The sequence below is a fragment of the Rhipicephalus microplus genome, chromosome 9 (genome assembly GCF_043290135.1).
Source record: "Rhipicephalus microplus isolate Deutch F79 chromosome 9, USDA_Rmic, whole genome shotgun sequence".
Taxonomy (NCBI): Eukaryota; Metazoa; Arthropoda; class Arachnida; order Ixodida; family Ixodidae; genus Rhipicephalus; species Rhipicephalus microplus.
In genome coordinates, this window is record NC_134708.1 from 10,981,760 (window position 1) to 11,004,075 (window position 22,316).

Genomic DNA, 22,316 nt, shown 5'->3' on the forward strand with positions numbered 1-22,316 from the left:
GTGACAACGTAGAAACAACTTATCACCACCTGTAGTTGAGGCCCAGCAACAACCTATTGGAGCTACCTTAAAACAACCTGCACCACCTTCGTCAGAAACAACCCAGGTGCAACCATAATAGTCTTCACAATTCTCCAGCATTGCGGTTTCACGCCTTGCGCAGCGGCTTTGTGGAAGCTTTGCCCCTTTTTTTTCTTTGCTGAATTCTAATGGTCCAGGCTTTATGTTTTTAAATTACCATTGTTAACGTATGCTTGTTATTCTGAGAACAACCATAAAATTCACGTGTTCATAATTTAGAAATTATTAGTCTCCCTGCTCACCCCCAGTGTGGGTGTGAGTGTGTGACAGACACCAACACACGCTTTCTCCCTGGCCACTACACCTTAAAGTGCATGTGCCACCAGACCAGTGGGTAGACATCCACATATTCTGTCATCCTGCTTTTCTAGACACTTTGAAATCATTGTTTACAGATTTACCGTTTCGCTGCAACAACGGGACAATCAAGCTACGATACCATCATCGAGCAGGTTATTTCTACTAGGACTGCCGGCTCTGTGGAGATTCTTTTATTTCAAATGTTCTTCGATCGCAACCTAATTGTAATTTTCCTGGAAATTAACATCAATTATCTCTTTCTTGTTTTCAATTTCTTCATGGTACTGACATTATTGCTGCTCCAGTAAATTCCTTTTCGAATGAGTGGTCAATCCTCGCGAGTGCAGGTGGCAGGTTTAAACAAGACAACATCACCATCATCGTCATCATCAACGAGCTCACGCCAAGCTCGCGCCTCAAAAAGAATGATGGGCGTCTGAGAAATTCTTGCGGAATGCAACTGGGGCCAAACCGGGAGGCCTGAATCCCACCCTAAATTGCCGCTGACCAAGTCAAATTTAGTGTGCACACGACGTGGTGAGCAGGAGTTCGACGCGCACCGTCCAGGCAGAGTGTCGGAACTTTTCCCGATAGCTGTCGAGTCGATCTAGACATGGCTTCTTTCAGCCCATTGCGACGAGAAGAGATCTGCCGCTTGGCGGGCCAGATCAGTTGCCAGTCTCTACAGCTCAGGAACATTGTCGATAACATTAACCAGCGCCGTCAGAGCTCAGCTAGGCCGCCCTCGACCACTCCTCATATGGGCAAGGACTTCTCCGTGAACGCCAAAATGACGACTGGTAAACCAGGACGAAAGGGCTCGACGAGTCAGTTCCTAAAAGTCCAGGTACCCGCCTCGATGACTTCGCCGTTCATGGCCACGCAAAAGATGGAAACTGGTGAGCTGAGTTCTCGCCAGTCAGTGTCCTCGTTGGGTTCCATCGAGGGCCCAAAGATTCCCACCACGAGTCACATATCTCGGAGGCCCAAGCCTCGGCCGCCGCCCAAGCCGAAGGCCGAAGAACCTGAGCCCGAGCATCCAAGGCCCTACGAGGACGACCCCATTTGGGAGGTGTGGGAGGGCAACATGCTGCGCTTGACCCAGCTGCTGAAGATGCTGCTGCAGGAACTGCGTGGCATCTCAGACTACACCAAAATCGACGAACAGACGCTGCTGGCGGCCGCCAATGTGGTCGGTAGTGGCGTCCCTTTAGCCGAGGCATCGGCGGCTGACGCCTTCGCCACAAAGGTGGCGGCAAGCAGCATCATCGGTGGTATGTACAACCGGGAGAAGGTGAGCAACGCGCTGCACAACCCTGCGCCGTTTCAGCAGCTCTACCCGCCGCAGCCTGAGGTGAAGGAACCGTCGTCGACAGAGCATCTGTCGTCGGAACCAGTCCTCGAACACATAGACCTGAGCGTTTACTTTAGCAAGCTGGCCTCCCAGATGGAGGCGCTGATGCAGGCTCTCAAACCTAATCCCTTCCCGCCACACGCTGGAGCTCCCATGGCGAATAGGTACTTGGTCTTTATTATCTGTATACGGGAAAAGTACAGAGGGCCAGCGCTGTCTGGGGACAGCGCCCGTGATGTTCTCTTTTTCTGCGTGTTCAGCATGCTCACGCTGGTTTTCCAAGTATTCCAGAAAAGTTACACTGTAGAGAAAAAACTGCCTCAGATATGCGACCATCTTTGCGCTGTCTAAATGAAGAAAAAGGTTATGTATAATAAAAAAGACAATTGGAACCCTCCTCTAACTTGTTTTTTCCTTCATCCCTGCTCTGTAGGCTCATTCCTCTCGAGGAAAATGTCGGCCGGCTCGCACACAATCTCGCTGATGTCTCGAGGGCCATCGCGAGGCCCGTCGACCCACTCGATGTCCTGATGTCATCCAAGAATGAAAGCCCGCCAGACCAACCAGTGCAAGCCGGTGCAAGGCCGGCGCAGGTGGGCAATGGTGAGGACGTCGGCATGCCGAACCGGGCCAACGTCAGCTTCCATATCGACAGGTCTCTGTCAATCCCGTCGTCCTCGCAGCGGTCTTCTTCGGCGGCCGCTACCGGTGGCAGTGGTGCACGAGGACTTGTACAGTCTGACGCTACAGCGCCGCTCGTGGCGAGCGTCAACCAGCTGACCAAGCACATGACCCAGGTAGAGGAGTTGTTCAGGCGCGCCATGGGTGCCAGACCACTGCCCAAGAAGAGGGAAGGACTTTCCGTCTCCGAAGAAGAGGACCTGCGATACTGCATCTCAAAACTCACAGACAACATGGCTCAGATGTCTCGCGACCTGAAGAAGACCCTGGACGAGTACACCGTAGTGCCCCTAAGCCGGCTCGTCGACGATTTGGACGAAAAGCCAGAAGATTGCTGAGGGCAGGAAGCTCCGGGCTTTTACGGACCCGAGGTTTGGCGTAATTTAGCGTCGGACAGCTGGCTAACCTGAACAGCCTTTGTTGTTCTAAGTGGTGAAGCTGAAGCATCTAAATTGCCAAGGGCTCCGCTATCCGAGCCCTTTTGTTCGGCTATACTGTTTTTCGGACCTACGTAGAGTGACTACCTCCGAGCGACGAGTGGTTGGCGGCAAGATTATTTCGATTAAAAGATTACATGGCTGTGACGTCATCGTAACGAAGTGAGCTTGGCTGTACAGTGTTTTTCAGTGAAATTTTCTCGTGGTCAGCGGGAGGTTTTGGATTTCCCCCACACCACGGTATACGCCAATGGTTTGGTGAGCTGTACCGTAGTAGGCATCTTAACATGTGCTACGTTGTTTACTGTGGGAGCGCAGCTTATGATACAGATACTCAGATATTTAAACTTTCACCTAACGTTGAAAACTGACATTTATTTTTGGTGACAGCGAGAAATGTTTTGAGCACGGCGTGCTCAAAACTTATTTGGTGATAACGATGCAGAATTATGGTTGAGCATATTGCAGTACACTCTAAAAAAAGAGCCAGTAAAAAGGATGTCTTTTTGTCCCACAACAATAATCGTCATCTATATTGCGTTCCATCCTTGCGCTCTCGCCCCGCGCCCGGTACATTCCGGTCACGATCGACATGCCCATTATCAGGGTTACATTGCATTCTCGATAGGTAAGTGGCCAGCGCCAAGTTTTCAAGAAAGGAAGCGCACGCAAGCCTAATGACGATTATTGTTGTGGGACAAAAAGACACCCTTTTTACTCGATATTTTTTTAGAGTATACGCGGGAAGCAATAAACCATGCACACTCTCGTTGCAAAAGTAGCATCGTGTGATGAGTAGTTATTTCACTCTTCTGCCACGCTATATTTCATACGCGATTCATTGCCCGACATTACGCCTGTATAGTTTTTTTTTACTAATTAGTTCCGAGCAACAGTCTAAGTCTGTGGTAAAATACTCAACTGCCACGCAGAGGGGCCCTGGTTTGAGATACTATTCGATCCGGGGTGATTTTTGTCTGGTTTTATTATTACATCGAAAGCCGTTATGAGATCAGAGCACGGGTCATGCGCGGCGCCGTAGTTTTCCGCCGCAGCCGCCGCTGGCGTCCGTAACCAGTATCGCAAGAAATAACAAAAAGTCACAGTTTCGTCATAAGGGCGAAACAATGAATGCAATAGCAACACATTCGAATGTTTTACGAAGCAAGGCTAGCAATATTAGGAGCAATAATAATTGTAGTAAACATTCGCTTGCTAAATAACCAAGTTTCCTGCGGCACGGCCACAGTAGATGACCACCACAAAACTCTTGCGTAGTGATGGCTTTGTTGAGACGCGCGCCCCCGTGGGCAGCGCACGCTGGTACTAAGGGCTATACGCCGGGTGGCGCCACTGGTGGCAGTTACGTGTAGAGAGCATCTATATGTGGACGGCCGCTCCAGGTACACTTTTGACGCCGTTTTTTCGCATTGAGAGAGCGCAGACCGTAGAAGCTCCCGCCTCCTGTGGGGGCTAGAGCCGCACGCTGATCGTTGCCGCGACAGTGCGGCAACCATAAGCGTCCACCCCCCCCTCCCTTCTTGTAAAAATATGGCTGGGTGGCTTCATAGGATCTGCGTACCGTTATCTTGACGTGGAGTTGGTGGTCTCGGACGTCTACTCCTTCGTAGACGTGTGCATGAAGGGGGGGGGGGGCAGGAAGGGCTGCTGCCCTCCTAGTCACCCGTAAGGAGGGGGGTGCAAAATCTGCCCTATATGTTGACATGTAATGGAGGAGGGGTGCTGCGATGAACCTTTGCTCCCACCCCCCTCCCTGGTAGGGAACTGTGACCGTGCTTCATCCACCGCTGATGTTCACCACAGTGGAGCAGTGGTTGCTCGGCGGCTTACCCAAAGGTCGTGGGTTCGATCCTTGCCGCGGCATTTCGATGGAGGTGAAATGGTAGAGGCCCGTCCACAGTGTGATGTCATTGCACTTTAAAGAACACTAGGTGGTCGAAATTTCCGGAGCGCTCTCTACGGCGTCCCTAATAATGATATCGTGGTTTTGTGACGTTAATACCAAGATATTATTATCCACCGCTGACGTTAGACAGCCTTATACTGCGGGGTTTTAATTATCATGAAACGCCGCGGGAGAAGCATATTGTTTCGGAATGTTAGGATGCACAACAATCGTGGAGTGCAAAGGCACGCAAGCGGACATGTCATTGTCACCTGGTGACATGCTTGCTTGGACTCTTTTTAGGGGCGAAGTTCCTCACAGTTTAACCTCGTCCTTCGTCACGATTAACCGACCAGACGGACGGACGGACGGACGAACAGACGGACGGACGGATGGACGGACGGACGGACAGACAGACAGACAGACAGGACAAAAAGCGGCTGGGTGACCACAGGGCAAAAGGGGAGAAGGCCATTCGCAACTGATATTTTTAGTATAAAGACCAATCGACAGTTTGCATTTTAGTTACTTCACGTGAATTACCCTTCTGTCCTCACTAAGTGCGCCGAAAACACGACAAACGTCAGGAGAGAACGACGCGCTCGTTTTATTTTAAAATTTTAATAGGCTGTCTTGCGGCCCTTTAACACTTGGTAACAGAGGTATGTCAAGAAATAAAATTTTTTATCGGTTGGACAGAAATAAAGGAGGCGTTGGACAGATCAAGGTTTCATTCACAGATAATTGAGCGACCAACTGTCTGATACAGAAAGATTCGCGTAAATTTACTTTGCAGTCTGCTGTGCTCTCTCCCCACAATCGAAGCACTAGCAAAATACGGTTAGCGTCTGCGCGTCTACAACGCAAGGGAAAGTTCTCTCCAGAATCATTTTGGAGCAGATCCCGATGCCGGCCAGATTTGGTTCTGTACGCATGCGTGGCGGAGTTCTGCAGAATATATTTCTAGCAAATTTCACTTGTGAGTGCAGCGTTGTCCTGTGCGTTTCTTTTTTACTTTGCTCGCGTCTGGGCCTTCCTCAAATCTGCGTCCAGATCATGTTCCAACAGGCCCGGAAAATCACCCTGCTCAGCTGCCCTTGGTGAGACCCATTCTCGTTATTGTATCTCCAATTACGTCCGAATGTCCTTTCATTCATATGATGTGCTCCTGGCCGATGTCGCCGGACCGATTCCGCATGATCCGTGTCCATGCAGACACGCAACACAAGAAAGAACGCTGATGTGACGATGATACATGTTCTTTATTTAACGATGGACCTAGCTGCCCGTAATGTCTCTGAAGCCTCTGGTTGTCCCCTGCCCTATAACTATGACCCAGAGCGGCAAGCACCACAGCTATCGATGTAGGAGCTCAGTGGTAGCTAAACTGCGTGGGCTCAAAACAGGGGCGTACGGCATGGGAAAGCTTCACTGACCTCCGTAAGGGCGTGAATTGGTTGTATATAGCGGGCCGCTCCCACGTCGGGACAGATAGGTCTAACCTCTCCGCCACGTAGTGGGCCTGTCTGACTGCCCATAGCCGCGTCGTTAAATCAGTACTGCGTAGCGCAGCATTCCACTTGGACCATGTAACATTTTCAACCCGTAACGCAGGGCACCGCCAGAGCAAATGATCTAAGCTGGCAAAGTCTACGCAAAGCCCGAATTTGTTTCATGTCTGAATTTCTGGATAAATTTTGCGCAAGAGTGCGAGACTAGGATATGCTCCGACCTGCAGGAGTCTGAGCGTCAATGCCTGAGGTCTGTTCTGTTGAATTTGCGATAGCGGATACTCTCGCCTCCTCAGATAAGTTTTTAGTAAGTTCATTGTAAGTCATTGAGGGATCTTTGTTGTCCAGAACCTCATCGTCACGCCGTTCTGTACCTACGCGGGGGAGGACTCTCAGCGCTGCTCTGTGGGCCGTCTTGTTGAGGTTGGACGGAGCGCCTTCGATCTGTCCCATGTGATCTGGGAACCAGACGATTGTGTGTTGCTGTGTTTCCTTATTTCGCAGTATCCGCAAGGCTGATTTCGAGATGGTGCCCCTACCGAATGCTCGTACTGCTGATCTCGAGTCACTGTATATTCTTGTTCTCCCGTCGTCTAGCAAGGCCAAGGCGGCGACCTGTAGCAGGGGCGTAGCCAGAAAATTTTTTTTGGCAGTGATAGTCGGTTGGGTCGACCGCACGCTTATGTATGTTTGTGCGTGGGTGTCGTGTGTTGAAAAAATTGTAGCACAAGACAATGAAGACCACAGGACATGGCGCTGAACCAACTGTGTGGTATTGTGGTATATTGGCATGGGGTTGTGACGTTGACGAGGGCAGTAGTCGACGTATGCAAAATGGAACTCTTTGGCCGAGCTTGTGGCCGCTAAACGGAAACACAGATTACATCGAGCAATGCGCGTTGTGCACTGATATCGGCACACGGAGCGTTGGTCATTGATAAAACTGATCAGTGGTGAAGCGCGTCGTGCACATGACCCCCCAAATGTTCCAACGTTATCAGTAGTGGCCACGTAAGTTCCAGAACTCTGCATTGAATTGCTGGATTTGCTGCAGCTGCAATGGTGCGAATGCCTCTGATAAGTTTAAAGAAGCCGACGAGAAATAGTCGAGACAGCCATACTTCCCATGTACATAGATGGCTGCTTAGCAAGCATTTCGCACTTAAGGTCATTTTTCTTTCTATTAGTTGGGAAAACAACACTCCTGATACTTTCGAAAAGCTTAGGTAAATCTATTATTTAATGAATATTCTCGCATGTGCCTCAATATAAGCTTTGTAAAGTAGCACTATTGAAAAATACAATAATTTAGCTTTATATATCACACCGTGTCTCTAATATTTAAAAAAATAGCAAGACCTGCAACATGTGACCTATTTTCCACGATAACAAAAGAGTTAAACCAATCGCCATCATCATCATCAACAGGCTAGCATCTGAAAGAGAATGACGGGCGCGTGAAGGCATCATCATCAAAAGGAAGGGCCGCTGTCGGGAGGCCATCCACCCTAAATTGCCGCTGACCAACTCAAAATTTGTCTGCACACAACGTGGTGAGCAAGCGCGCTACACGCATTGTCCAGACAGAGTGTCGGTTTTTTTTTCTCGATAGCTGTCGAATCGATCAAGACATGACCTCTTTGAACCCGTCGCGACGCGAGGAGATTTGCCGGCTAGCAGGCCAGATCAGTTGCCAGTCTCTCCAGCTGAGGGACATCGTTGACAACATCTACCAGCGCGGCCATGGCCCCGCTAAGCGCCCCTCTTCCGCGCCGAGTAGTCCTCCGGGATTCACGGTGCGTCAGTCGGTGTCTGGAAACAAGAGTGGCGGTGGCCGAAGAGCCTCGGCGTCTCCTAAGATGTGCGAGGGCTTCAACATGAACGCGAAGTTGACGACCGATGGATCGGCACGAAAAGGTTCGACGGGCCAGTTTCTAACGGTCCAAGTGCCCCTGTCGATCGCGTCGCAGTTCATGGCCACTCAGAACCTGTACGACGGTGAGCTGAGTGTTCGCCAGTCCATGTCCTCGTTCGACTCCGGCGAGGATCCCAAGACGAGTCAGGTATCTTGGAGGCCTAAACTTCGTCCATCTCTAGAACCCACGCATCCGAGGCCCTACGATGACGATTCCTCCATGGAAGTGTGGGAGAGCAATATGCAGCGGTTGACTCAACTGCTGAAGATGCTGCTCCAGGAAATGTGCTCCTTCTCCGGGAACACCAATATCCACGAACCGATGGGGATTGCGGGTGCCGGCGCAGTCGTGAGTGGCGTGCCTTTGGCAGGGGCGCCTGTGGGACCAGTTCGCGAACCCGCAGACTTGAGCGTTTACTTCAACAGGCTGGCCTCTCAGATGGAAGCGCTGACGCAGGCTCTTAAGCCCAATTCCATCCCGCCACGCGCCGGGTCGCCCATGGCGAATAGGTACGTTGTCCTTTATTGTGTGCATTTCATGGGGATATTTTTTGTCGTTTTCTGTCACATGTTGTAACATTTTATTGTACCCATCGTTCTTTTCTTTAGCGCTTGCCATTATAGTTGTCCATTTCGTGAAGTGTTAGGAATTCTTCTGCCGGGTGGACCGTACCATTATTATGGAGTTTATGTATCTTGCAGCCAACCGCGAATTTCTTCATACAAAAGCGATTCCTTATCTTGAAATTTATTCCAGTGTGCAAGAATTACGTGACATGGAGAGATAGTATCCTCACCGCTGACAGTTGAGGTATAACAACCAAGCGCTACAATACGCTGGGCAGTAGAAATATAGGAGCCAACATGCTCCCATGCAATGTACGGGACGCTTTCGATATGCGACATATATTGGGACGTACGGATTTTTATCCGTGCTTATATACCTCGTAGCATTATTGGATACGGGGGAATGTCTGATGTTAATCAAGAGTAGCCCTCGCTTGACGTTAGGCTGTATCTGGAAGGTTCGTAACGTAGAAAGGCGGACGAGTTGATATCGATGGATAGTTACATATATCTAGCGCGAAAACAGCAGCGAACAGATATAAAAGACATTGGCCCCGTATCTGCAGGTTACGCTGCTAATATCGTCGAAAAGTGATGTTCTACGCAAGAAAATTGGTGAATGGTATTCTGGAGGCGCTGCGTAAGAGTGCCTCGAGCGTACAGCGAAGGCGAACGAGCGCATCAAGTCACCTCAAACGTGAGACATCAGCGCCATGTGTCAGTTATCTTGGAAAACGAAGTGCGGCGGCGTGCGCGTGCGTCTCGGATGTCATAAGGTGTAGAACTCAAGGCGTCAGGTAGGGGCTACCACCGTGTCGTCTTAGCAAAGCGTTGGAAACACTTGCCTTTTCGTGCAAGCGTTGCATGGTCAGCGCAGCGTGATAAACGCTACGGTCCTTAGAATTACTTATGTATGCCTTTTCTAGTGAAAGACACACATGCAGAATATTGACGGGTTTGATGGTGCCTCAGCTATGCGCAATAATGACTTTTTAAAAGACAATCACACAAGTATGAACGCTGAATCTTGAGCACTATTGGTGGGCGCTGCATATGGGGTCCGCCGTTCGGGATATCGTTAAGCGTGGACAAACCGACAAATGTACAGACAGACAGACAGACAGGCAGGCAGACAGACGGACGGACGGACGGACGGACGGACGGAGACAGACGGAGACAGACGGAGACAGACGGAGACAGACGGAGACAGACAGACAGAGACAGACGGAGACAGACGGAGACAGACGGAGACAGACGGAGACAGACGGACAGACAGAGACAGACGGACAGACAGAGACAGACGGACAGACAGAGACAGACAGAGACAGACAGAGACAGACAGAGACAGACAGACAGACAGACAGACAGACAGACAGACAGACAGACAGACAGACAGACAGACAGACAGACAGACAGACCAAAATTTTTTCGTCGAAGGCCCCAAGAAAGGCTATCGTCTTTAAAGAAGAATGCGTGGCACGTCCACTGCAGTAAAACCTGAAAGTCCGTAGCACGGGCACCCAGTGATTACCGCTCGTAGGGTTGCCATTGTTCCGTTTACCAAAGCATCCATGACGCCAATGTCAGAAGTAAGCATGCAGGGTTTCTCCGGTCCGAACGAATCTTGTTAGATTCACTAACTTGGTGTGTGAAGAAGAACGGCCATTTGGGCCAGTTGTGTGCTACATTTCGCTCCGCTTTACCAACGTCCTGCATGTTACTGCGGTTCATATACGCGTTGTTTGTAGCGGGCTTCCGCCAGGTTGTTTTCCCATTGCATGCAGTCACGGAGCGATACAGATGCGGCACAGGGCGAGGGGCATTCACTCGCTCGGCTAGGTGGTGGCGACTTCCATTGGGCCCCGCCAGATTAAGCCCCTTGTTTCCGAAACACTTTATTAAAGACGATAGTGTTTCTCGGGGAACTTAGACGCAAAATTTTTGGTCTGTCTGTCTGTACATTTGTTTGTTTGTCTGCCGTAATGATATTTAGAAACGGTACCAAACGATACCTCAAACTGCCAACCCCATCCGCAGCGCCCACGAAGACTGCTCAAGTTTCACCGTTCATACTTGTGCGATTGTCAATAAAACAAGCAGTTATTGTGCATATCTGAGGCACCATAACAACACCTCAAAGTTTTGTATGAGTGTCTTTATGCTAGAGAAGGCACACACAAGCAATTTTAAGAACCGCAGCGTTCATCCGGCTGCGCTGACAATGCAACACGATGCTCAAAAAATGCAAGTGTCTCCAACGCTCTGCTAAGGCGACACAGTGGTGGCACCTGCCCGTCGCTTTGCGTTCTACACCTTATCGCCTCCGAGACAGGCGCGCATCTTTCTCCGTGGGCGCGCACGCCTTCCTTCGTTTTCGTAGATGACTGCCAGATAGCGCTCGTGTCTAACGTGCCTCGATGCGCTCGTTCGCGTTCGCTGCACGGCTCTCCGACGCAGCGCTTCCAAAATACAGTTCACCGATTTTCTCGCGCCGAACATCAAATAAACGTTTTGTTCACTCTCCACACACAAGACTATCGTCTTTTCATAAAATTTTCAGTGAAAAATGCAGATACGGGGCCAATTTTTATTTTAGGTCAATTAATGCGATTACTTCGTCGCTATTTTTTTGTTGATTATATCATTTTATACGGCATTTGCTTGTTTTAACTCGAATTTGAGCATTATTGTTATTTTAGCACCTTGTTGTGGCCTGTATTGATTGAATTACTGCGAGCATGATGACGCCACATGAGATCAATAAATGACAAGCCGAGCGCCTGAAGTGTTCCGCACTCAAAATGACATGGCACAAGGGCTGTCCTGTGTCAGCTCTCGGCATTCGCCGTTTTTTTTCGTGTTCGCCATTCTCGCGCTAGTTTTTCAAATTCGCCAGAAGAGCTACCGCGTAGACGAGGAGCAGGAATTGGCGGGACAGGAACATGACCGTCATGTTCCTGTTTTCCCTTCTTGCTCTCTTTTTTCATTCATCCGTGCTCAGTATGCTGATTCCTCTTGAGGAAAATGTCGGCCGGCTCGCACATATAGTCTCTGGGGCTATTTATTTATTTATTTTTAATTAACTCTCCAGGGACAAAGGTAGAGTGTGTTCACAGACAAGTGATAAACTATTGTGAAAATGCACAGACGTTACAAAACATGTACGTGGAAAAAATTCAAGTCCTGGGTAACCGCATGTACTAGTTTTGCACCGGCAAAGTACAAACAAAATGCGAGGCTGGTTGACCCAATAATGTCCTGATGTCTTTCAGACCCGGAAGTCCGGCTGGCCAGCAGATGGACAACGGCGAGGTCGTTAGTTTGGTGAACCGCGCCAACGTGAGCTTCCAGAGAGGCAGGTCTTCACCGCTTCCGCCCTCGTCACGCCCGCCGTCTTCGGGTGCCGCCAGCGGCGGCAAGGGCGCAAGAGGACTCGCCGAGTCCCCCACTTTGGCGGCGCTCGTGGCGAGCGTCAACCAGTTCACTAACCACATGACCAAGGTGCAGGAATTGTTCCGGCTCGCCATTGGCGCCATACCAGTGCCCAAGAAGAAGGAAAGGCTAACCATCGCGGAGGAGGAGGCACTGCGAAACTGCGTGTCTAGGCTCTCGGACAACATGGCCAAGGTGGCGAGTGACTTGAAGACGACCCTGGACCAGCACACCCCTGCGCCCGAAGATTTGGAGGAAGACACAGAAGACTGGTGAAGGCAGCCCACTCGGGGCTTCAGTGACCCGAGTTTTGGCATAGCGTAGCGTCTAAACTTGTCGCTGACCTTAGCTTCAGTTGTTCCGAGTGCTTAGTCCTCAAGATTGCTATGGGCTACAATGGGCTGTGAGGTCCACAGTTGCACGTTCGGCTGCTGTCACGTAAGCCTTCGTTGGGCGAGTACCCTCCAGAAACGAGTGGCTGGCGGCGCAATCATGTCTATTAAAATATCTCGCGGCTGACATGTTCATTATGAAGTGAACTTTGCTGTGGAGTTAGCGAAGATTCATAACGGCGAGTTGTACGGTGGCGGTGTTCATTACGTGTCATATATGGTCTTACCGCGTTAGCACAGCTTAGAATGCAAGTTTTTGAAACGTTCCGGTTAGATTATAGCTGCATAGCGGCTGGTCTATTCGCCTTACGTACACGCCAGATTGACCTGCAGGAGAATGTCACCAGAGGTGTGTTTACGTGGTCTCATTCCTGCGAAAAGCGACGCTTAAAAACATGCAGACAACTAGACATCACGGCCTGTTGGTCAAAACGCATCTCTCATTGACAGATGAGGCGTTGAAATATATTCGCCTCTGTCTATAAACGGATGAGTATATCTTGCTATATTAACGAGTTTTCGAAATAACGTCCTCATGCGCCGGAATTAGTGCTCAGAGAATTTTAATCCCAACGGTGAGCTACATGAAATACTTCGTGATTGGTACTGATTTTCATTTACTTTATATAATTTAGAAGTAAAAAAAATTATAAAAAGCGATCATGAGTATGCGCCGTGGGAAAACAATTGCTCCACTATCATGAGTGGGCGGAGTGTGTCTTTTGTCAGATGATGGCTTTTGTTGAAGTACACCTATCTGCGCTCAGAGGTTCTGGTTTGAGAGCATGTTATGACGACATGGAAACATATACGATCCAAGTAACAATATTCTTATAATACAAAACTATTTAAATATATGATCGCATGAAATCTATATAAGAATTTCTGGTGATGCTATGGAGGACACATGAGAGTGCACATGAAAATTTCATGCGAGACACACAGAATGGCTGTGTGCTTCCTAGGATCGCCATAGCATCGTCTTGACGCGCAGTTGGTAGTTGCGGACGTCGGCGCATCCACCGCTGACCTCGGGCAGCCTTATACCTCATCTGGACGGATGGATCTCAGATTGCGCATGCGCTCCTAGCCGAGGCCTTCCTTGATAACCACATGGAGAGCCTTACGCAGAAGCACTTCTCATGGAAACCACATGGAGAGCCTTGCGCAAAAGCACTTCTCAGCGCTGTTTGGTAAAGCGCTCAAAGTATTACGCACTAGAAAACGAAGTATTGTGACTCATTCATTCTATTGAAATACAATAAAGACTTTTCAGGTAGCGAGCGTTTCTTTGTCCAGACCTTCCGATGTAGTGCGGTATCAAATTTCTCTTCTGCAATTTGCGCTGTTGAGTTTCTCCAAGTCATATATATATATATATATATATATATATATATATATATATATATATATATATATATATATGTCTGTCAGCGCCGCCAGTAGCCATGGCGGCGAGTGTGCCACACTCTTTTTGAGCCTGTTTGGCGTCACGTAGCACGTGAACTTATTACGAGTGGGCAGCTGACCATTAGAACCTCAGGTTGTATACGAAGCACTAAGTCTGCCAGTACGAGACCCTCGTTAATGAATTAAGGAAAGCAGTGTATACTTAAGGGCTCGTTTTTCTGTGTTTTTACACAATATTAATGAGATCTAACACACAATAATGCCAAGGAAAGTATACGGGAAGATATTACACCGAACTGGAATGTAAATATGAAGAAAGTGGGTGAAAAGATAACTTGCCGTGGGCAGGATCCTGCCCACGGCAAGTTATCTTTTCACCCACTTTTCTTCATATTTACATTACCATTCGGGCTAATATCTTCCCCTATACTTTCCTTGGCATTATTGTCTGTTAGATCTCCCACGGCAAGTTATCTTTTCACCCACTTTTCTTCATATTTACGTTACAATTCGGTCTGATATCCTGCCCACGGCAAGTTATCTTTTCACCCACTTTTCTTCATATTTACATTACCATTCGGGCTAATATCTTCCCCTATACTTTCCTTGGCATTATTGTCTGTTAGATCTCCCACGGCAAGTTATCTTTTCACCCACTTTTCTTCATATTTACGTTACAATTCGGTCTGATATCCTGCCCACGGCAAGTTATCTTTTCACCCACTTTTCTTCATATTTACATTACCATTCGGGCTAATATCTTCCCCTATACTTTCCTTGGCATTATTGTCTGTTAGATCTCCCACGGCAAGTTATCTTTTCACCCACTTTTCTTCATATTTACGTTACAATTCGGTCTGATATCCTGCCCACGGCAAGTTATCTTTTTACACACGTTTCTTCATATTTACATTACCATTTTGTCTAATATCTTCCCCTATACTTTCCTTGGAATTATTGTCGGTTAGATCTCCCACGGCAAGTTATCTTTTCACCCACTTTTCTTCATATTTACATTACAGTTCGGTATAATATCTTCCCCTATACTTTCCTTGGCATTATTTTCTGTTAGATGTCATTAATATTGTGTCAAAACATGAAAAAACGAGCCCTTAGGTATCCACTTTTTTCTCTTATTCATTAACAAGGGTCTCGTACTGGCAGACTTGGTGCCTTAGGTCGTATACGAGGGAGTATTGGTCAGATGCCGACTCGTAATAAGTGCACCTGCTACTTGACGCCACACAGGCTCATAAAAGAGTGTTCCAGACTCGCCGCCATAGCTACAGATGGCGCTGACTGATACTCTCACGTTTAAATTCACATATATACCCAATAAAGTCGCTGGGAGGATAGCCGCCGTGGTATATCAGTGGTAGAGCATCGAACGCGTTATTCGAAGGTCGCAGGTTTGGTTCCTGCCCATGGCACGTTATCTTTTCACCCACTCTTCTTTCTTCACGTTTACATTACAGTTTGGTCTAATAACCTCTTCTATACTTTGGTTTTCCTATAGTCCTATAGTGGCAGGCATCTTAATAGGGAGGAAGATATTTGGAACGGTAAGTAGAGACAGCCTTAGAAACGTTTGGAAGAACTTACGTAGGGGAGTTACAATATATCCGTAGATTGTACATAATGAGAGGTCTAAAATAGCCTTTTTGATGACAATGACGAACGGCATTTTAGAGACAACGATGAAAAAGAAGCTGCAAAACGAGGTTCATTGTCACCGGGTAGTGTGTTCCTCTGTAAGAAATTTCTTTAGCGAATCCTGGTGGTTTTTAGTTGAGCCTAAATATTTTATTCTAACTATTGAATAATTCATTAGCTCTAGAATTCATATGCGACTACTTTCAACTTTCAGCAACTGATTACTCGTATAATTCATTTGATTGATTGATATGTGAGGTTTAACGTCCCAAAACCACCATATGATTATGAGAGACGCCGTAGTGGAGGGCTCCGGAAATTTCGACCACCTGGGGTTCTTTAACGTGCACCCAAATCTGAGCACACGGGCCTACACCATTTCCGCCTCCATCGGAAATGCAGCCGCCGCAGCCAGGATTCGAACCCGCGACCTGCGGGTCAGTAGCCGAGTACCTTAGCCACTAGACCACCACGGCGGGGTATAATTCATTTGTGACCTTCATATGTGGTGGTTCGTTTTTCGGCCAATACTCTATAGGGTGGGTGTGAGTCATTCATAAAGGCAATCATCACGATCATCATCAAAGTGTGGGTCCCGTAGGTCAACCATCCGTTCATGAAACGAACCGGGCTATAATTTTGGACACAAACTACTGAATATGAACGAAATTGTAAGTATGCTGATTGCGGCGGCTAGCTCGTGATGTTTGAGGTAAGGTTTAGGTATAGCACTTAACTTTGAATTACGTGATCCTCCGAGTCTGACCCATGAGGTCAGAGGCTGAATTATCGGCCGCCGTGGTCGTATATTGGCAGAGACGATATTATACGATGAAGTGTCTGCGTACCCCGCCTTGGGCGCACGTTAAATAACATTTTATCTGCGTGTTTCTAATTTAACCAAAGTGGACGATTGGGCCACTTGGAGATTCATGATCGATGTATATTGTGTGGTAGGAAACACAGATGGCAAGCAGACGAAAACTGCACTTGCCTTTGAATGCCGTCTGTGTTCTCTACCGTGCAGTATACATCGATCTAAATCAAACTATTTCAGAAGCATTCTTATTGAAATGCCACCTAAGTATACGTTATTTCAGGGCTTTGGTTCAAATCGCACTGGGTATGTGATGCGTGCGTATTAAATTCAAGATTTAAAATAGATCTGCGGATATTTTGTTGCTGAAAATAGTCCGTTTTCCGGGACGAAAGGAAGGGGCATATGCGAACTCCCCGAAGCAGTTCTAACTTTAAATGATATTTTGATTTAATACAAACTCTGATGAATGTGGCCCTACGCGACGCTAAATTAACATCTTTCCCAGTATAAAAGGTGTGGACTGTTGGTAATGTGCCTCTTTGGGTGGAAACGAAATACAGTGTTGTTGAACTGAGAGAGAGAAAACGTCGTTTATGGGCGAAATAAGTGCTTGGGGGCGTGTTCTGGTCCGGGGCAATCATTTGGTTTTTCGTGTCTCACGTGTCTCGCTCCGCTAGCTACATTGAGAATTCAGGATTCGGGTCGAGCAGAGCAGCCTCCCACTGCACTAAGCTGCGGTGGTGGTATTTTGATGGATGTGATAGGCTTGACCGTGTGTTCAGATTTGGGTGCACGTTAAAGAACCCCAGGTGGTCGAAATTTCCGGAGCCCTCCACTACGGCGTCTCTCATAATCATATGGTGGTTTTGGGACGTTAAACCCCGCATATCATCGTGATAGGCTTGAGACCCGTGTACTGTGCGATTTCAGAGCAATTTGAAGAATGCCAAATTGTTGAAATTTCAGGAGCCCTGCTCTATGGCATCTCTCATTATCATATCGTGGTTTTAAGACGTTAAATCAGAGATGTGGTTGTTCTTGTAATAATAATAATAATAATAATAATAATAATAATAATAATAATAATAATAATAATAATAATAATAATAATAATAATAATAATAATAATAATAATAATAATAATAATAATAATAATGCGACTGCACTACGTTCCCATTAGCCTACCTCGCTAAATGGACTTGCCGTTAAAATAACTTCCGTAGGCAGGCAGGACAACCGAAGTTAGCGCCACATCAGAGTACTCGCTCGATTACCCGATAGGTGGCCGGAGAAGTCCTCTTACAATGCCACATGAGATTTTCCTCCACATCGATAGGGGGCAGCAAGTGTTTTTATATCCTCGTTCTGAAGCTCCGGAGCATGGAGGAAGCACATCGAGCTTTCTGTGGTTACCTGTTGTTAGTTGCTCGGACCTAGCCAGAAATAGATTTCGCGCGTGTTGGAAGGGGCGTACCGATTGCCTTTTGGGTATTTTCGTCTCTGTATGTGCGTGCACACGTTAAAAGGAACAATCGCATGTGCAACATTCCTACTGCTGGTCCCCTTTAGATAGGATATGGAACCATTGTTCGTTCCACTGATCGAGTCTGTCGAAAGAGGTCGGTACTGTTATAAACCAGTAGAGGTCTTACGCAAACCTGTGCCGGCACCGTGCTTTTGCAAGAGAGCGATATCCGTACATGCCTTGAACACAAGTGTTTTTTTTTTTTTCACAAGGGACCCGCTTCTATATAAGCTGTGAAAACTTTGGAGGAGTGGGGCATGACCGAATCCTTACCACCTTTGGCTATGTGAATGGTTAGCTGAGTGAAAATTGATTTTAGAATATCCAACTACAAAGCAGCCTACCTTTCCATGTCTGCACGCCCAGAAAAAAGATAAATAAAAACCTACGTGCGATAAGTTTGTAGTGACCAGGAGATGTGTTCCAGTGAGTTTGATCCCTAGCTATGGTAATTTAAGTTAGGGAAACTTAACACAAGTTCCCAAACACAGCACAAGTCGACAAGTTTAACGCAAGTAGTCTGTGCATCTGTGCAAGAAAGAACCTCTAACCTCCCAAAGAAACTCACGATTTTTTTTGTAGATAAGGGAGTGTGTGCTATCATCACACGGTCATGACTGCTATTGCACACGCGCATTTTTGCATAGGCAAGCTTATGTTAGGCTAAGGAATCAGTTGTTATTTTGCGTTAATAATCTCTACTTCTACTCTGATGTCTCGTTCCCGAAATATTTTAATTTCCCGTAATAATGTCGTTCCAACTAGCCTCCCAACACACTTTTCTAAAGCAACCCTTACAAACCATGCACCATTGTTTAGGGTTCAAGGTGCATGACTGCCGACTCCAAGGTCGCAGGATGGAATCCCGACCACGTTGTCCATGCAGGTGAAAATGCTTCTTAGAAGCATGCGCACTTGAATTTAGGTGCACCCCAAAAAACTCTATACGGTCGAAATTTACGGAGCCCCACACTACGGCATCCCTTATAATCATATCGTGGCTCTAGTACTCACACACCCAGCAATCGCAGTATTAACGGAAGCCCCATAGCGAGGACGCAAAAAAGCACTGGGTCTATTACGCTCTCCCCCAAGACCAGTGGCGTAGCGAGGGGGTAACACAACGTTGTCGTCTCTCCCCATCTCCCACCCCAAAATCAAGAAGGTGCCCCTCCGCCTTCGAAAAAAAAATTCGGCCTTTGCCCCTGCCCAATACTTCCCGAAGGCAAAAGCCATCTACTTCTCTTCTCCGCCTCCCTGCGCAACCTTTTTGCTCGTAACGTCATTGTGCATTTGCACTCTGCCTCCATTGCACGCTTTCTGCGTTTCTCCTGGTTTTGCACTGCCTCCGTGGCTTTTGACCAAGGACACAATGTCATGCGATGACGTCATCCTGTGACGTAACAAAATTTAGTGGCGTGCAAGGTGATGATGATAATGACGTCATATGGTGATGTCACACGTCATAATCACTTATCGTGTCACTCTTGTTCACGTTAATGGTCAATTTTCGTGTTTGACGAGACCTTTATGTCACCCTTTCCTCTTGACGGGGTGGGGCGAGGCCTCGACATGCACACGTCGTTTGGTGTGACAGGTGGTAGCTGGATTTCGGAAAAGCCTGGCTAGACACTGAAACTCGAAGATCTAAAGGGGGGATGTAAAAAAAAATGCGAACAGAGATGCACGCTTGCTTTTATTTATCACTTTTTCACCTTGGTGGCAATTAAAAGATGTTGGACTTGTTCTTGATTACACCATGGACGACTCTAGTGGCTTTTCAATAACATCCCGGCTGCAACTGTTTGGAGAGCAATGCGAAACAGTCAAGTATGTAAATGCAGCCCTGTTCGTGTTTATTCACTCCCCCCACCAATCTTCCCTCCCCATTCGCACTGTGCCGACAGCATACTGTATAAGGCCACGTAGGGGACGGACTTGAATTTCGTAGAATAATAGTGTTTCTGTTTATCTGCGCTGTCTGTGCTAAAGTGATTGTAGACGCCGCTTTGGCGTAAGGACTGTCCGAATATTTTCGTGGGTAGGCGAATCAGGCTTCAGAAATCTAATTAAGTATACCGAAAGATTCTGCGCAGCCCGCATGAAAGTCCTGCTGTAATACTTTGGGGGTAAATACTTTGACCAAGTCATTGAAATAAAAATAAATAAATAAATAAATCATTCGCCCCCACCCCCTCCTACTGCTGGATGTCGTTATGATTCCATATGAAGTATTGTGTCGGGAAAGATCAGGCACCAATAATTACAGAACAAATTGTATCAACATCGCGGAGCCCTTATTTGCACTGGTACCCGTATCAGAAAACGCTTTGCCCATGCTTGAGACTGCGACGAAGCAGTGAGGAGAAGTACAACTCTAGCGTGTTCTTACGTGGTAACGACGGTGAAGAAGGTGATGGTCTGCGTTTTGAGGACGGAACTCTTCATTCAGGCCAACTTAAGCCCACAAAATGAAAAGTAAATGTGCATTACAGGACCAATTTACGCACACTCGTTCGTTTCCAGCGTCTTCAGTCCGGGTTGAACGGGCCGACTCAACGTGCACATCAGGGCCAATATTATCGTTAGAGACCAGATTAGTAGAGCTATGACATGGTTATCTCGAGCAAATGTGCATGCCAGTCACTATCATCAGAAAAATTGATGTCGTGTTTGAATCCGTGAGTACTGTAACAAGCAGTACAAGTAGAATCACACTTGTCTAGAGTGCCCAGCCGGCAACTCCAGCTGCCATTTTGTACAGAAAAATGTAAAAGCCGACGCAGTAATGGTACTAAACATGGTAATACGGTGTGCTAGGCCCTTGAGTTATAATTTAAGCGGGATAGGAAGCCTGCAGCTAACGTGATGTAGAATTCGCGGCTGACAACAGCGTCGACAGCCACGCACTCCGGTGGTCGACAAGTGTGATTATATCTGCACGCCCTGTTCACCGACTGAGGTGATCATTGTCGTCGCTAATCTGATCTGCGGTAAACCCAGCATTCCGAAACAAGCCTTGACTCGAATTCCAGCCTTCAGTTGACCGAGCTGATCGCAGCGCCACCGCTTGGTTGAAAATGACTCGGCAGTTCTCACGAAATCCGGTGCTGCTATACGCTCGGAGTATCGCTCGGGCATCGGCATATCACTTATATTCCGGCTGTCGCTCACATGCAGGGAACATTTATGCCGAAAGGTGGATCTACCATCGACTTTCTCAAGTCAAGGTAGAGCGCTGAGTGAAGGGACGTTCTGGAATAGGGGGGTTAACCCCCGTATTCTATAATAGGGCACACGGGAAGGAACAGACGAGATCAGGCGCCTGTTATTTCGCGTGTCCTGTTTAGTTGCGCCCTCGCGCTGGTTTCTAGAACGTCTTTGACGCAACGTTGCTATAATAGAATCTATTATAGTAAAGTTGCCTTCACTCAGAGCTTCAGCTACACTTGAGAAAGTCGAGCTCCGTCTGTAGGCAGAGAAAGTCACTGCATATCGGCAATATTCTACAAAGATTCTTGAGAAAAGCACTGTGTCAATTTCGATCGAGCTGCGGCGCATGTGCTCAACTCTGTCAAACGAAGGACGATATTCGAGTCGAGGAGTGTTTGTGAATACGGGGGTAAGACACGTTGGCATTTTATGCAAGTGGCATCAAACATTCCTGCCTTGTCGTTGGTGTCCGCGAAGTTCCCAAATAAGTTCTACTGTTCTCGTTGCACGTTCAGGAATGTTTTTAAAATAATACGGAAGGTTCTTGGGCACCCAATCGGGCGTGGTTAACGCACGGCTGTGGTTATGCGTGAGTGGTTACATAAACACTATAAAACCAAGTGTGTCTAGCAACAGATAGGCCGTGATTTAAGTCTATCTTTGTCTGGTGAAAGTTATACTGGGCGCTCACAATGGCTTTGGTTCGCTCCATGTTCAGTCTTTAACGAGTCTGCCGTGGTGACGGATTACTGGGCGTGTCTGCTGTGGCGCCGTTTCTAGCACTGCCGAAATTTCGAACTCAAGCTATCATATTTTTCGGTTATACCAACGTACTATGCGCAACTTGATAGCGGGTATAGACGAGACTACACAAAAGAATAATGATATATTAATATCTGAACTTTTACGTCCCAGAACCCCGCTGTGATTATGAGAGACGCCGTATAGTGGAGGGCTCCAGAAATTTTGACCATCTGTTTTTCATTAACGTGTACTAGCATCGCGGAGTACGTGGGCTAATGGTCTTACGGAGTCTTCGCTTCGTGAGACCATTTGGCCTCGTAAGACCAACGCCTGTTACGTTCATTCCGGGCGCATTCATTTCCGCCGCAGAGTTTT

The 22,316-nt window shown here is 47.5% G+C and overlaps 2 protein-coding genes across 2 annotated transcripts; both read left to right on the plus strand.

Moving 5' to 3' along the window:
• The first annotated feature begins 778 nt into the window (after positions 1–778).
• LOC142771253 (uncharacterized) lies at positions 779–3,015 on the plus strand. Its single transcript, XM_075872724.1, has 2 exons — positions 779–1,899; positions 2,169–3,015. The coding sequence occupies exons 1-2, from the start codon at positions 995–997 to the stop codon at positions 2,752–2,754; spliced, it is 1,491 nt and encodes a 496-aa protein (XP_075728839.1). The 5' UTR covers positions 779–994; the 3' UTR covers positions 2,755–3,015.
• Positions 3,016–7,717: 4,702 nt separating this feature from the next.
• On the plus strand, positions 7,718–13,784 carry LOC142771254 (uncharacterized). Its single transcript, XM_075872725.1, has 2 exons — positions 7,718–8,695; positions 12,025–13,784. The coding sequence occupies exons 1-2, from the start codon at positions 7,902–7,904 to the stop codon at positions 12,458–12,460; spliced, it is 1,230 nt and encodes a 409-aa protein (XP_075728840.1). The 5' UTR covers positions 7,718–7,901; the 3' UTR covers positions 12,461–13,784.
• Positions 13,785–22,316: the final 8,532 nt, after the last annotated feature.